At 42.0% G+C, this 17,843-nt stretch overlaps 1 protein-coding gene across 1 annotated transcript in view; it reads right to left on the reverse strand.

Moving 5' to 3' along the window:
- esrrgb (estrogen-related receptor gamma b) overlaps positions 1 to 16,202 on the reverse strand; it is a 65,497-nt gene extending 49,295 nt beyond the window's left edge. The window contains exon 1 of the mRNA XM_031870406.1: positions 16,070 to 16,202. Within this exon, the coding sequence (XP_031726266.1) occupies positions 16,070 to 16,071 (2 nt within the window). The 5' untranslated portion in view covers positions 16,072 to 16,202. The remainder of the gene's footprint in view (positions 1 to 16,069) is intronic.
- Positions 16,203 to 17,843: the final 1,641 nt, after the last annotated feature.

A 17,843-nucleotide genomic window follows, 5' to 3' on the forward strand; every position in this document is an offset into this window, starting at 1 on the left:
GTATGCACACACACACACACACACACACACACACACACACACACACACACACAAATGAGGGCCTTGTTTCAACCTGTCAGTCACCCATGCCTCTCACAGCCAAGGTCTAGTGACAAGTGTTAAATCAGAGCACGCCTTCATGCCCGCCATGGCTAATGCTGTTAACTGTAGAGCAGCATCTCGGCTAACACATCCCGGGTAACTCTAATTACCCCCGAATGAGTCCCGCTCCTCCCTCTGCCCACATGGTGCCCGACTCAACATCGCGGTGAAAGAATAGGTCACATGACCGCATACAGGACCACACGCCATCATAGAACAGGTTCCATTTCTTGTCATTTTCATATTAAAGTGCTAAACTGAGCTCAAGCGAACGTTTCTATGCTCTGCGTGTCTGTGGCGGGGTTTGAGCTCAATAAAGATGTGACCCCCATCCCCCTCCTCCGGATCCAACCTCAGGTTACCCCTTGCAACTCTGTCCACCCGGCTCTTAGCTCTGGTAAATTGGGTTAACGCTCACTAAGTGTCCCATCGTTAGCGTTGTTAATTGACTACTGCGTGTGATAATTAACAGGGAGCGGACTGCCTACCTCGCTAATCTTATTTAGGTCATTTGCATTTAAAATGGTTTTGGTCTCTCTGGCAAGTTAGAAAAAAAAAAAAGAAAGAAAAAACGCTCTTGGAAATCATGCGTCATGGGCGGGTCGGACTGAACAGCCACTTAACATAAAAGCCTGTGAAATTGGGGTTGAGGCATTTTGTGTGAAATGTCGTAGTTCAAAACTGTACTTTCTGCTTAGAAAAGATACGTGTGCTTTTGATACAAACAAGAAGAAATAAGCAAGAACTTTCAGATTATTACGGCATCCAAATAACACAAAGACCGGATGATTTAAAAGTTCTGTAACCTGGACCTGCAGGGCCGTGTTTACCAAAGGTATACGCTGTCCCATAAAAGTTCAACACCTCTCATTTCTCTTACCAACCTAGTGTTGTGAACTCTTAATGTATGAAGGTTGATTTTGTTGTCGTGCTGTGATACACCTCCAGATGAATGTTTCCTTTGTTGAAGCACCTTCTGTCCTATTTTGGCAATGACACGAGCGCTCGGTAGCTACGGGGGAGACACACGACTGAGCACTCCTCCTGATTCACAGAAGCATTAACACAGCACATTAGCTCTGCGGAGTACGGGGAATGAAAGATGGGCTAACACCGCTGCCCCAGGCAAAGTGAAGACGTACACTAAAGCCAGCTGCCATCTATTATGGATAGCCAGTGCCGACCCCCACTTTTGGTGTTACGGGGGTGACAGTGCCGTCCTTGCCGAGGCGTTGACCTTCCTTGGTGGGGAGAGGGCGCTGGGCAGATTAAAAGTGGACTGGCTCACCGTGCAGTCCAGGCGTGCCCCTGATGTTCTGCCCAGATGGTAACCACACACACTCTTTAACACACACAAGTAAATACATACACACACACATTCTGCTGCATCCTGGGATGGCAGATGTGGGGTACGAACACAGCCGCTCCTCAGGGCGCTCAGCCTTCAGAGTCTATACACTCTACGTCTACAGTTTTCTTTCCTACCCACGCACTCACAGAGCAACATGTGCGCACACACACACATACACACACACACACACACACACACGCAGTTCTCAGAGGTCTAACCAACCCTCACCTCCTCCACCCTCCTTCTGAGTGTTTCTCCATCACTTAATTCTGGCTGTATGTATGTGAATCATCCATCACTCACTCAATCAGTCCATTGAATTTCATTTAGTGCGGTGTTACACAGGGCATGTGATTGATTCACTGGTACCTTTTCACTGAAGCTTGAATGACACACAATGCTGGTTTGTAGGCACTCACGCGCACACACATACACACACACACACACGCACATGTATGCTGCTGCACTGGGTCTGCTTTGCCAGGGGGAGGGAGTTGGGTGCCCATGATGCCAAAGAAGACCCCTTTGAGATTTACTCAAGGTCGCCATGTCCAGCTGGCTGTGCCAACATCTGTTCAGAATGGCCTCAAGACCGGCATGAGAGAGGCCGGTCTACACTGCTTGACCTTGGATCAACGGCCACATTCGGAAAAATAAATGTTATTGCAGTTACTGCGATATGACGTTGATTAAAGTCCGTACATGGCAAACATGATTTTTTTTTCCTTTTAAATTTGTTTTATTGATAATTATTAAATGATTGACCGTCAGCGAAGCCTAATTTTGTTGATTTGATATGACTGAGTATGGGAAATTAACTATAGTTTAATTCATAGTAGAGCCAGACTGATAGATCTGCCAGGCTGATATATCGGCTGATATTAACTCATTGCAAATATGTCTGTATCAGTGAACATGTTGGCTGATAAGTAAAAAAAGAAACTGCAGCACAGAAATGCCAAACAAAGTTTGAGGTAATTTAAAAAGTGTACTCCTGACAGGTACTAGCAGCATTTATTCACCCGTAGGTGTAGTACTAGTAGAAAGGTTGATTTGTACACAGTAGCATACAGGGTATCAGCTTCTACTGAATATTTGTGAATTTTGAATTAAAAAATGCCAAAAGTTCTTTTTGAATAATATATAACGCTATTGATTTTGCAGTGCATCTCTGGAATAAACCAAGTATTTCCTGCATCGCCATCTGTACATTTGAGTTTCATCTCTCGTCAGACAGCATGTTTCTGAAAGACAAACAGTAGGTGTAGTGCTAGTGGACAGGTGGATTTTGAGACAGTAGTGTACAGGGTATCAGCTAATAATTGATATTTGTAAAATTTAAAAATATCAAACACAATATATCAGTATTGGCCTCAAAGATTCCAGTATCGGCCAGGCTATAATCCATAGAGTATATTTCTAAAACGTGTAAAAACAAAAACGGCACACAACATGTTGTAGCTCTTGCAGTTATAGCTTTGAATAGAAAGTAAGAGGCTTCATAAACCATTATATAAAAGATAGTGTTTTTATTTTTATCAAAGGCTCAACATTTCAAAAATATTGCACCTTATTCCACGACCAAAACATTATAATTCTGCTGCCAAAAGTTATTTTTGAATAATGTATAATGCTGTTGATTTTGCAGTGAATCTCTGGAATAAACCAAATATTTCCTGCATCATCATCTGTACATTTGAGTTTCATCTCTCGTCACGCTTCACAATGGCAGCATGTTGTTTCCGAAAGACAAACAGCATGTATTCATGGCTGCATCAGTAGGTGTAGTGCTCGTGGACAGAAAAATGATTGACCGCTACCAACACTTTCCGTGTTTTAATTCTTCATGGAGGTTGTTCTCTGCCAGCAAGGCTATCGATTTTCCTATCAAATACGAAAACAGGCATTGTGGAGAGGCCGCAGAGGTCAGTGTGAATTAGAGCAGAGGTGTGTGTGTGTGTGTGTGTGTGTTTGGTGGTGTGTGTGTGAGGGCGTCCCTTCCTCCTCCCCTACATCCTCATTGTCACTCCCCAAAGGCCTCTCTGTTAAATTGGCTGACAGATAATAAGATCATACAGGAGAGTACAGACACAGAGACCTTTGTCCCACAATCCGACAGTTTTACTTTTGGTAAAGCTGCATCACGTTTTGGATGAAACCATCCTGAGATTAAGTGGGTTTCTTTTGAACTAGCAAGAGAACTCACTCAGGTAAAAACCTGACAGTTACAATATATTACACATATATTTAATTGTAATATTAATTATCAAGCCACGTTTTATGTCCCAGATGCTCCTCGTTTTCATTCACAAACTTTTAACAGCAAACATTTGAGCTTCATAAGATGATAACTTTGATTTTATAAATCATTCTAAAGACAATTGATTGATTTGAATACACAATTAACCAACATAATAGATTTAACAATATTAGTGCGGAGCTAAATTTTAACTTCAGTTGATCTTTTGATTTTCTGTGCCTAATAATGCCTCGTCACAGGAAGTTACGGTATTTCTGATATGTTGAAAACTGCTTACCACATACGACACATAAATAAATGACAGTTCAACATACTCATGTACAAATAATGGCCGAAGTAGTGTGCTTTGCCAAACATCATTAAAATCAAAAGGACCGGTTTCTATTGTGTCGGCACTGTTTTCAGTGTGGAGAGCAAGTGTCAGCCATCGACAGCCATTTGACATGTAAACAGCATTTTCAAACTAACAGCAGCTCATCCGTTTGTGTTCCCGGTACACTAGCTGCTTTTTTCTCATTATCTCTAAATCTCTTCACTAAAATCCCCAAACAGGGCAATTCTATTCAACTGCCATCTGCTTTACATTTATCTATAGTATTCATATTGAGATGTGCAGCTCTCCCTCTCCACAACACCCCTCAATAAATCCCCATAGCGTGTCCTCGGGCCTTCTGCCCCAAGGGCTCATGGGATACGAATACTCCCTGGGGCTGCTGTTTTCACAGCCTGTGAGAGAAGCACTCGAGAGAGAGAGAGAAGGAGAGCGAACAGGAGAGAGGCGGCAGCAGCATTTCTCTGTTTGCTTGATGTCACTATAATGGAAATATGCATAAGTGAGAAAAGGCATAGTGGGCCTTTGGGGCCCAAGAAGTACAAATATTTTAATAACAAACACTTTCAGTGTTTGCCTCCTGTAACGGCACCTGGGTATTATTTCACATTGAATGCAGTCAGTCAGTCAGCGCCGAATTCTGTATGCATAAAGATGTTTTCAGCTTTTACTGGAAGTGATTTTCATGCTGTGGAAAGTTTTCCTGGTGATATGTCCTTTGGAGAACTGTCATTAATCAAAAGTCAAAGTCACCTCAGATCTCACATTAGAATAGACCAGTTTAGCTACGGCTGAAATTGCAGCTGACCCCTCGTGCCCTGAGCACTTATTCAAAATCAGCAACACGGCCATAGGGGGCTAAAACAACTAAATTGAGTGAGGTTGCAAGAAGCTAGTAAGGCTACTAGGGGAAAATACACAATGAAGCAAAGCCAACTGGCAATCTCAAGGGTTTCCTTGAGTTTTTTAATGTCTTGATGGGTGACTTATAGCTTTGTATACGCTATAAATGTAAATGACAAAAAGTTATACTGCGGAATATGACAACAAATGTACAAAAATAGTGGTGTTCATGCCAAAATATGAACGTATCTCCAGTGCAAAAGTGCCTGTTAAAAAAATATTGACAAATATTAAAAAGCATTTAACAAAAGGTGACAACCTCCAGCTTGACAAATTGAAGTTCCTCCTGGGATTGAAATAACAAACCCCAAACCAAACCACAGTGCATCTGCAATAGTGCAGATGAAATTACAAAACGGTACCCTGTATAATGATTGTTAAACTTTAATCTACTGTACTTCTACTAAAATTAGGAGTAAAGTATGTGAGCTGTTGATAACAGGAATGTTTGATGACCACCAACAATTATACTACTATTCAATTTTGTATTTGTAAGTTTAGCCAAAACCTCTCTTCAACAGCCACAGTGTCTCCATGATTTATAGAACAAACCTGCTGTTGCTTTATAAATAGCAGGTTATACAGAAAACAAGACACATAAATGGGGAAACAGCTTTAACAGACCCACCACATCTAGTGTCCGTGAGTATTTGCAGGTTGCTTTTACTTGTTTACATTGATTTGCATTTAATTTACAAATTCTCTTACTCTCAACAGCTGAAAAAACAACACAGTCAAGGACAATTAAAGGCCTCAAAATTCGAGGACATTTGTGTCTGTGTTCAGTGTATTTGAGAAAAGAAAATACAGAAAACGACTCGGCTGAAAAAGTTAGACTCCCTTCTCGGATATTCATAATGAGCTGTCATTCATTTCTCAGTGCCCAACAACTTTCATCTGCCCTGATTCCTCCCAACCTCCCCCATTTATCACTCCTTTCTCTCTACTGCGACGCACTCCTCCGACGCCCCGTGTCGTTTATCACGTCCGGTGGAATAGAGTTTCTCCAGCTGTCAATTTAGGAAATGGAGTGACGAGCGAGACCCCTGGGACCTCGCACTAATCTCAGACTGCAACGTTACGGAAAATGATGTCCATCTCCAGGAACCAGTCACGGGGCGAGACCACATGTGTACATCAATTACCTAGCCTCGCCCCAAAATTCATCCTGTCAGTAAACAAACAACTAATCAAATGCTGCAGCAGGGCAAAAGTCAACCCAACTTATTCATCTCCTTTACTGTTGTGGCAATGAGGTCACACATGGTTGCACTTTCACCACCTGTATAGTGCCCTTAGATTTATCTTAAAATTATACCAAGGCTGGGAAGAATCTACTCAACTCTGCTCTACTTTGCTCAACTGCTCTTTCACCTCAGCGGGGTTCGATGAACTGCTACCTGCCCTGGGGTTTTAACGGCCAGTGCTGCCGATGCTGTCAGCGCCTGCGGTGAAAAATGCCAGTTGTCACACAGCTATGCGTCCCATGGGGAACAGATATCATAGTCGGTTACATGACAGGTGTGGCGAATGAGCAGTGAGTGAGACCTCTGCTCATCACTCTGCTGACCAGTTAAGACGGCAGCAGACAGTACGCTATGCATAAACACCTCAGGCCCACTGATATTAGACATCATGTGTTGTTAGCTTGGGAAATTTGAAGAGGAGGTGTGATCAAGTTTGTCTTTTTGTTATCTGCAAACTGTTCACGTCGTGGATTCATTTTATGCATTTCAACATGAACTAGCTTGTCTTTCCGGTTGATGTTCTTATATACTGTAATTCTGCATGAGGGACTTACTGGCTCCATCACAGAGAAAGGTTGTGTGAAACAGAAGAATAGTAGTTATTCCATTGGCTGGCCACTTGTAATCACCCTTGTGGTTTAAAAGGTCGAGGGGTCAGGGGTTATGGGAGATAAGGACCCTACGGGCCGCCATAAAACACTTGCGACACTCCAGCCCTCGTTTGTCATGCCAGAGCTCGATATCGTCATTCATCTTGGTTAGGAAAGCCTTTTCCTTTAATAGAAAATTGCGTCATAACCCGGCATTGAGACCATTTTAGATTTTATTTTTACAGCTATGTTTAGATCATCATGGTGTGTTTTTGCACTGCACAAAAAAGAAGAATCCTCTTGCCACAGTTTCAGACGAACGTTTGCGTTTATATGTTTGAGTGTCAAGTTGAGATCCTGTATCAATCTACAGAAGCTTTATTTTAAATAATTTTCCTCCTTGTGTCCTGACAGCAACATAAGTTTGAGGTTTTCAAAGTCAAAACACTCGTCCTCAGATTGGGTGGTAACAGTGACTGCTCGCCCTCATCCACATCTGCATTGTATTTTCCCAGAATTTGCCAGCGCAGAAAGGAACAATCAAACGGCCGACAAAACAAATGAGATTCCCTTACATTAGGCAACTGTGTAATCACATTCCCCATGTTGTCTCTTTCCCTATATGCTACGTCCTGTCAAAAATTGGAGCCAGAATGTAGGAGGGTCACAGTGCAGCCCGGTGCAGGCCTCCCTCCGTTAGCTCTGCATGCAGAGAGGTTCGCTCCCGCTGAGACGTCTCATTTAGTGCATCTGCAAACAACATTACAGGTGGAAACGCTTTAGGGGATGTCTTGCAAGCATTAATCCCATTTGTGTCCTAACCCGTTTCAAATGTGCATGCCGCTGCACTCATGAAATGAGAGAGATGCTGCAGCGATCAAATGGATGCAAACTAAACATTCCCAAGGACTTCAGTGGACACACAAAGGAAATGTCGTCACTAAGAGGATCTGCATCCAACGACTGAAAAGCAACTTGGTGCTTTTACATGTTGAGCAATGAGTGGTTGATTTAATAAACTATACACGCGGAAATTACATTTTTTGATAAAAAATCAAAAGGGCTCTTGTGTAACTTATGAAGACAGAAATAATGTATTCATTCAATCACAGTACATATTATTTGGGACAAAATGCTAATAGAGAGACAAACATGGAGCGTAAAGGCCATCGCATCTTTCCAAAAGTGGAACCACATCATGTCCAAAAAAGCTAACAGCAGCAGGTGGTGACACTGATTGTTGTATCACGCTTCTTAAAATACTTAAAATAAATTACTCCACCTAATTAAATAAATATTTCCAAATCCATGCAGTTAATTTGAAATGGCAGCAATATAGTGAAATCCAGGACCACAACATTTTTCATTTTGGTGAACAAAAAAAAAAAACACGATTTGGAACAAAACAAGAATCCTCACAATTTATGGCAAGAACACATGGACATCCTTCAGCAGGTGGAGGTTTGAGGACTATAATAAATACTTCATGCTCCACACTTCATTTTCATCTTAGATGCTAAAAACTCAGGAGGCACTATGCACAAAACATTACAGATAAGTAAAAAGAAGAAAGTTCTACTGTTTATCAAATTATTTTGCCTCAACAAACCATGTCTTTAAATCCAGGGTTGAATGCTTTAAGTGACTTGTGGAGAATTTCTTTTTTTGTATTAATCTACAAAACCATAAAGATAGTCGAGCAAGCAATGGATGCATCGCAGAAAGTATGAATACATATGAAATGCTGCCTGTAGTTAAATACTACCCTCTAGTGGGTGTTACAGCGTTGCTGGATGTCTAGTCATTAACCAAGGCTGCATTGTATTACCTGAAGGAGAGGACGATTTTCTTGACTTACTTTTAAATCATAATGCCAGATAAGATAATTCAGAACAAACAAAAATCTGAAATATGATCATTGCTGAGGTTTATGAGTCGCTCTCTCATTTAAATGTACCCAATCCTCGAGGAGAACAAAGAACAATATGATGCTCAGCTGTGTTTTAAAAAATTCACACCATACAAACCAGACAAAGGACATTTTGCAGGATTGCTTGACACCCGCAACAGGAACGCACTAATAGAGATTTGTGACGATTAGTTGATTATTCGATCAACACAAAATTATTCGACAACTATTTTGATAATTTAATTTGTAATTTTAAAAGAAAAAAAGACAAACTTTAGTTTTTTTTATTTGTTATACATACGACAGTAATTCAACCATCAGACAAATAAGAAAATGTAAAGCTTTACTGTGGCTTCTGGTCATTTTCTAAACTATTTAACATTTCATAGACTAAACTATTAACCCACAGAATCAATAACACAATGAATAATTAGCTGCAGCCCTACACACCTGTACTCTTCTTTCCCACTGCTCACTTTGCTGTCTTACTTCCACACACACTGAGTTAAACAACTGCCAGCTGAATGACATACGTCACCCAAACCCCACGGCCTGCTCTTAGCATTCTCCTCCTCGGTCACGTCCAATTAGCTATCCTCTAAACACTCTCTCATCAGGCTAGCCATAATCCACTCATCGTGCCTTGATTTGGCAAATAAATCACACGCTGAGTTTTTTTCAGACTATTTTCCCTCCCTCGCTCCACCACCACCGCCGCTGTCTTTCTAAGCCCCGTCTCTCCCTCAGCCTCGTTAACCCTGTCCAGAGTTTCTACGGTGACAGTCTCCGCCAGGCCTCCTCATTGGACATGGCAGCCGGCAATTTGCATGCCAGACTATTTCTCTTCATCATTGGGCCTCTCTCTCTCTATGCTAGAAGAATTGAGAATAACTCAGCAACTGACGGCAGACGGCATGCACGTCCTTGTCCTACAAGGTTACGAATCCATTTCATCTGTGCAAGAGGGGAGTGAATTAAAATAAATGATGGCCGGACATTTATTGCATTCTGGGGGTGAAGGAGGGATTGGGGAGGAGAGGCAAAAGTTGTGGAGTGAGGCTTGTGTCTCATACTGAGCCAGACTGGCAGACAGTTTGATATTGACTAGCTAGCGTACAGCGCTGGCACAAAGAATGGAGAACACACAAAGGAAGAAAGTGAAATTATCCGCCACAGAACTGAGTTTGTCTCTGAGCAGACCGTGCTTCAGTCTGAGCTGTTGCTCTGGATCATACAAGTCTTAATGTGTCAATGTATGCAGCATTGCATGTCACATGTCAAGAGTCAGTGCTAGTTATGTTAAGACCAAGCTGACCTGTACTGCCCACTCCAACACTCTGCAGGAGCCAAATGCATATTTTACACTTGAATATTATTCTTATGTGGATATGTTTACCATGTTTGTTTCTATTCTTCATATATCATAAATAAAACAAAGTTCATTCTCAGAAAGTACAATTATATTTTACTTGTGGACGTTGTTGAAATACATGCATGTGTCTTTGAGGCAATTTTACTACATTTAAGAAGCACTTCTGGTTGTTTACAGATGCACCGTAGAGTGGGCCGAATAGTTTTATGATCCAGTTTGTGGAAAGACTTATGTTTTATGGAATAGTTAAAATGTGTAATAAATCAAAGGGACAGTGGATTGCTTTGATCTACAAGAGGAGTTGATGTGAGCTGAAACCATGTCAACATCAACATAAGGTTTCACTCACTAAGTTTTTGATCCTACAAAATCTGTTCATCCAGGAAATCTGACGTCGGATCAAACGCTGATTAGACCTCCTCTACTGTTTTATTTTGATCTGAAAGGAGAAAAACGAACTTTGGATGAGGATCACTTCACTGTGAGGCCTGTTTGTATTTAATATTGTGTTAGTGGCCATAATGCCGGTGCTGAAAGTGACTACAAGTAGCTACAAAGTTTATGTTTGCGTCAACACAGTCTCACAATACCCTACATTCCCATCAGCTTTTATCCGGCTTTCTTTAAATTCAAAATGGCCGCTGTGTTGTTCTTCCTTTAAGCAACTATTGTTGAACTGCCCAAATTATTAATATGAGGATGTCTTGAGTCTATTTCTTCCACATTTGGACTGTTACACGGTGATACTATTTCTAACCTTGGAATCACTGCTGTCATTTAAAATTCAGCACTGTGACGTTGTAAAAGGACGGGGATAGTGTTTATATAGATGTCACTGGAGAACCACTGCGCATCGCTCCAAACTGCTTCTTGTTTTCCGTCTGCGTGTTCCAGAAATACATCCTTGGACCCAAAGGATCTCTCGCTAAGTGACTTTTTTTTCCTGTTGACCACAAAAGCTATCAATACGTCTGCCTCTTGACACTGCCCCATCTCTCTCTGGACACGGAGGCCGGACTCTGAATGCTGACTACACTGCTCGCTGTACAGCTCTGCTGGACCTCTTCCAGGACACTCTATTGTAATACAGTTATTTTTAGACAAGCCGACGCAAATAAATATTTATAGTTGTTTGCAGGTCAGGGGTCTCAATGAACCGCAGGGTGGATGGCAGTGAATAAACTGCAATATGTAACTATGTAAGCAGGAATAAGGGTTCAAGACAGCAGGGCAGGAATAAACTGATGGGAGATATTTAAGGACTGGCACTCGCTCGCACTTGAAAAACAGAAGGAAAAAAAACAGGAGATTTATAATCTATGGAGCAAAATTAAGGCTGAGATCACATCTATCAATACTAATACTGGTTGAGCTTCACACTAACTTAAGTGGAGAGCTTCCTGGTGTGTTATGGGGTTACTCATTGCGATGTGGCGTTAGATTTTTTACTCACACTTTCCCTGAATGCAGCGTTCTCATTTTCCCTGACATCTGGATGCCTGTGATAATAGCTCTGGCGCTGATCACTTTTACATTAAACCTCGGTCGGAACGGAGATGCGTGTCACCGGAAATTATTGCACCTGTCACTTCACTCCACTTCCTATCAAATTTATACTTTAGAGGAGATATTTCTACACAAAGAGACCGTAATGACCTAGACAAAGCCTTGGCTCGGGTGATGAAGGAGTAGCACAAGCAGGGAAAAAATGTAAGGTTCAAGGAAATGAAGAAATGCTGAAGAAGCCAAAATGGTGATTGAACGGTAACATTTTCCTGTGGCCTCTCCCCTGACCAGAACTTGGACAGAATATGGGGGAATATAGTGTTTCTGTCATTGTACGTCTAGCATAAATTTGAGTCTAAATATAGGTCATGCAAGAAAGGCTCGAGCCACACACGCAAGCGTACTCGCACAAAAACACACTCAGTGAGTCACTGTGTGCTTTTACTTTGTAATGACCTATTTCTAACCCTTCCACCTTTCAAAATACCTCGGATATTTAAGGTACATTTACTTCAAATGCTCTTAAAATGGATACTCAGTACAGTGACATAACCATTGTATTATTATTTTGGTTATTCGATGTTTACATAAATATACATAAAAACAGCTCAGTGTCTGTATAAAAACTATAAAGGAACATAAAGTGTAGAGGACTCTGAATTAATGGTAATATAACATGTGAAAAAGTCTAACATGAACAGAATTTAAAGACACAAATCAATCTTCTGCAAAAAATGTCCAAACGTTGAGTTGTTCTGTTTCTTTCTCGGTTATTCATCATACGAGAGACTGTCGTCAAAGTGCAAGCGGTCAGACAACACAGAGAATACAAAGAAGTCGATTTTAATTTCTGAAAGTGATGGTGTACACCTCCGTCTCTGGGACCAATGTTCCGCCAGAACATTTTGTCCTGCGCCTTTCTCGACTGTCTCAATAAAGAAAAAATAAATATGACATTATGGTAGACTGCCCAGTCTGCTTTTCAAAACCACATCCATCCATCTATCTATCTATCGATAGGCCGCACAAATAACCAAACTTGTCATCATCCCTCATCAGCATCTTGATTGTTGAGGAGGACCGATTAGAGGGAATGTCCACATAGATCCAGCGGCCTCTGATGTGACAGCAAGGGTTTATGGGATAGCAACGCGGGAGCCCGGCCCGCTTCACCTTGACCCCGCTCCCACCGCTGCCACCACTCCTCTCGTCTCAGGCTCTCCGGTCTGACCTCGTCATCCCGAGGCCTCTGGCCTCGCCTCTGACTGCTGAGTTATTACCATAATTACCCAGGAGGCATTGCAGGGAGCGGCCACATGGCAGAGGCCGCACATGTTTAACAGAATATTTGGGTGTTTTATCGACTTTAACTCAGCCCCCGGGGCAGGCGAGAGGGGTCCTGGATGATAAGAAAACCACTCATGTGGGAAATGAAGAGGATCATTTCACACACGGAACAAGAAGGGGATGAAATATACTGTTAATGCAGCAGTGGCCAGTGCACATATGTCATATATTCTCTAAGACAAGGTGTAAATATGCTCATATATTCAGGGGGTGTCGAACAGAAGGACTTGGTCAGAGATGACTACTTCCAAAAATAGCCCTTTGAACCTTATATAATGAAAAAAAGTATTTGGATTGCTTTGTGTCAACAATAAATATTTCATGTCCTGAGGTGGAATGAAGGTGGATTATATACTATATATTATTCATTTTTCACAGCAGGGATCTTCCGAATTGACAGACTGAAGGGGTTCAGTTTTGGGGGAAATTGACAGGGTTCTTTTCCTTCTTTTTTTTTACTGTTTTGTTGCTTACCTATTCAGCATCAGAGGAACTCAGAGAGACCTTCTCCATGTCTTTGTAAATGTGCTCATTTGAATTCATAGAAGTCTAAACACAGTAGTTCAACATGCATTCAAATTGAGCACAAGGTCATAAAAAGGTATCTCAGAAAAACAGTCAAATACAACTGAACTCTTCCTTAAATTGATTGTTTCCTTCAATGGCAAATGTAAACACATTTTTGGAGGCCCTGTGGGTTTTTCCTCAACAAACAGAGCTGAAGAATTGAACAGTTTCAGCTATATGTAACATTTTAAAGAGAGCTCTTTATAACCTATTTCTATAGTGCCATGTCTAACAAGCCAGGAGGCCATGCATATTCATACAGTTAGAGTGAAAAGTACAGCCCAGCCTGCCATACACAGGGCACAGGGGCCATTGGCCTCAGGCCAACGACGATTGTGTGTAGTAAGCACACACTTCTATTAGTATCTGTATTTATTTACACATAAAAGCTCAGTCAAACCCACAGAAATACAGAAACACACACATACACACAATCACCCTCATAAAGGTCAACACATTATCATTCCAATACATACAGTATTCAGACTTTCCTGGTCCTATATAGCTAACCCATCAAACATGTCCGAGATGGCACTTAGCTGTGTGTGCCCGTGTCTTATTATGCAGACCCATCTGTGTGGGTTCAGAGGTCGTGGCCGGGCCTGGCAGGGGCTACAGGTGAGCAGATGAGAACAGTAGGGGCTCGGTTTAATTTAGCTAAGCACTACAGGATGCAGTGCGCCCCTGTACCTGGGAAGGACAAGTTGAACTTTTCACACTACGCCTTAGACTCATCATTTCAACGGGTGGAAAGTCGAGGAAAAATGAGTAATAGAGTCTGAAAAAGAGAGAAAGCTTTTGACACGAAATCTGTTTCTTTGTGGCGGAGTTGTTTTTCATTTTGTGTGAGACTTGTTCAAACAAAGACAGACAAGCACATAAACACACACATCTACATACACGCTGTGCTCCGTCACCAAGTCTCTGCTTTTACCTCCCTTTCTTTCTCCTTTTCCCTCTGACACACAATATACACACAGACATATTGAAAGAAGATGACTGTCAGCAGTGTAACTGTGTGTGTGTGTGTGTGTGTGTGTGTGTGTGTGTGTGTGTGTGTGTGTGTGTGTTAGTGCGAGGGAGAAAATCCCTAATCTGGCATGGTCCAGCTTCCTGTCTAGACTCTGCATGAGGAGGCCAGCACTAACCTGGCCAGTGGTGTGAGTGTGTATATGTGTGGGAGCATACATGCACACTACCACTGTGTTTGTGTGCATGGTACTAATTTAGGTGTGAGCACAACATACCTACATTATGTCTGTGTTTTAGAGAGAGAGAGAGAGAGAGTCATTGGACATTATCATTGTACTCGTCCAAACCAGAAAACAGACATCAACCTCCGGCCTTTCACATCTACTGTCCAATGCTTGGGTTTGAATTGGGACAGTTTCCGGGAAAGATCCCTTTTGTTTTCTGTTATTTTGACACTTTCTCAGCCACGTGTGCCAATGCTGCCGCGATTCCAAAAGCCAATTTCCTCATTATCCAACTTGCAGCACTTACGGGAATAGAGAGGTGGGGGTGTGGAGGGTTAAAGTTGGATGGAAATGGAAAAAAGGGCCGATGTGGGTTTCTTTGAAATTCCACACAAAGAGCGAGGATGAGCTAGAGAAGGACTGAAAGGTTCTTGTTTTTCTGCCTTATTCTCGGTCCTTCCGAAATACAGCTGATCAGCTTAACGAGAGCACATGTGGTAGTGAAAGCTGTATACTTTAGCCCAAAACAGCATAAACACAACACTCAACATGAAACAAAAAGTTAAGTCACCGAGGAAGAATCCCTCACAGTATGGTAACAAGATTCAACTGAGCTGAATCATAACTGGAATTGCCGTCAGCCTCTTGCCATCAATCACTTGCACAAACCCAGCCATTAGTAATCACAACAAACACCACCGAGCACAGCAACTTGCTGGCCTCTTACTCTCACTGAGTGCTGATCAGAAAATGCTAAGTGTGTTTAGCCTTAGCTTTGACAGTATTTGTCTGGAGTGTGAATCAACATCATGAGTGGCGCTATTTCATATTCATGCAGAGGCCCAATGACATCTTGTCCTCTGCTCTGCCTTCCAAAAAGGCCTTAACTCAGCAGATCGCCACCCCTGTAGACCCAGATGTAAAGTGAACAGTCTTCACCTTTGTGACATCAGACCGCCACAATATGTCGTCTTATGGGAGCAAGCCGTCACAGACGCGTGCCAAAGACCATGGCGGCCAAGAACCGAAGAACAAATGACAGTGTTTTGTTTTGGGGGGGGGGGGACCTAAACCACAACTTTTCTTTAAAACTCCATTAATTAATATTTTAATATAATCAAATGACTGAAGATAATGTGAATGGGGGTCTCAGAGCTTATTTTTTGCATTTTATTATTATTGGTTTGCAGCCAACAAATTAAGTGTCTAGTTTTGTCTTTTTCCTCCCATCAACCCCGTTTTCGCGAAACAACCTTTGATGAATGCAACATCAAACAGCAGACAGACAAAGTTAGCAACCAGCTGGTGAAGACGGTCAACCAACTAGAACGCTTCAGAGTTGGTGGAAACCACAACAGACGTAAAGCAAAAGTGAATATTGGACTTACATTCATCAGGTGGACAGAAACACAACTCCAATGGGATGTCGAGGATATCCCTCCATGTCTCCTGCAAGCGAGCACCCCGTTTGCTAACACGTTAGCCATGTCAGGAATGTGCCTCAGTCAGCTGGTTTCAAGGTCTTCTGCTCCCTAGTGGACAAAAGTGTGAAATGAATTGTCAAATATGGTAGGCCAAACATGTAAAATAAATGCAATTACATTCCTCACATTACATTATTATAGCAGATGCTTTTGTCAAGAGTGACTTACAATAAGTGCATTCAACCTCAACAGAAGTTAGATGTCATAACAAAATATTTAAGTGTTTCTGTGCTGCAGTGCAATGACTTTCGGTGAGATTATGTAATTTATGTTGAACAGCATACACTGTTGCAACAAGTACGGGATATTGGTATGTGCTAAAACAAAGTGCAACATTGGCAAAAGTGGAGAGTCATTGGTCAACAAACTAGAGCGCCGGGCTTTAAGGACAATTTACATAGTGGCCAAACGGAGGAATTACAACCTCTGGGTGCAGCATGTGATGTTATTCCCAAAAGGTAGTTTTCCCATAGACTTACATTGAGAAAAGGACGCCTGTAGTTTAGGAGGTAAATCAACTTCCCAGTAAAAACACTTAAATAGTCCTAATTTAAATCATTAGGTCCTCCGTTCAGGTGAATGAGCCCGAGAGCGAGCGGCAGAGAGGCCAAAGAAAACGTTTGTGCACTTGATCCATTGATGCTGAAGCAGTGTGGAAGATCCAGGTAATTCTACACTCTGAAGTCAAACTTTTTTGGCTACATGCACCACTGAGCGACTTTCATAGGAATGAACCAGACCCAGCTCCAACGCTGCATCCAATTCTCTTTACACATCCATTGTTACAAAGCAACAGTATCCTATAGCTATTGGTAATACAAGACATTAGAACGCTAGAAAAGCATTTAACAGTGGTGAGCTTTATTGCATATGAATGAAACTTTTCATTTGTGAAATGAAGAATCAATTAAAGCACTGTACTTATTACTATATATATTTATTACATGTATCACGACATAGACCTCAGGCAGAACAACGACACATCGAGAGACAAGCTTTCGCTGACTCCACGTGATCTCACTTTAAGTCATCGTCTAGCCGGCGTGGTATTCCTTTCCTATGTACATGAATTAAGAAAACCGATGACTAACACAGATGGTGGACGAATCAAATGAGTCATTTAAGTCGTATAGCTGTGACATATACACATCACTGTCTCCGCTGGTGTGGGTTTAAAGGGTCTCCTGTTGGCATTCCTATCCAACCGACTCCCCAAGTATGACTCATGGGCTTGTTACCCCCAGACGAAGCAGACGTCACTGTGCCGGCTTGTCAGTATGCTGTAGCAGGGAAATCTGTCTGCTTGGTATTTGGGGTTTGTCTCACTTTGTCTAGCCAGTATTAAGCAGTCTGGACTGTGTAAGTGGTCAGATGATGAACTCCGTCTACTCTACAAAACCACGTTAAAATCTTGTTTTGTTAACACAACGGTCTCCTATCGCTGTGCTGCTATAAGAGGTTAAGCACTACAGTTGCTGTTACCTCTATGACAAGTACAGTCAGCAGGAATGTAACCTGCATTACAGGAAAAATAAAGAGGACTTCTTCCTCCGTATTGCTACCAGCATGTGTTTTTTGTTTTCATCCTCCGGTCCGTAGCTGCATTCCTTTCCTGTGTGTTGTGCGAGACGGAGAGATTGCCGGAGAATGACTCACTAAAACCTGACCCAGCAGTGAG

Source organism: Anarrhichthys ocellatus, unplaced genomic scaffold (assembly GCF_004355925.1).
Source record: "Anarrhichthys ocellatus isolate YVR2014 unplaced genomic scaffold, GSC_Weel_1.0 scaffold52, whole genome shotgun sequence".
NCBI lineage: Eukaryota > Metazoa > Chordata > Actinopteri > Perciformes > Anarhichadidae > Anarrhichthys > Anarrhichthys ocellatus.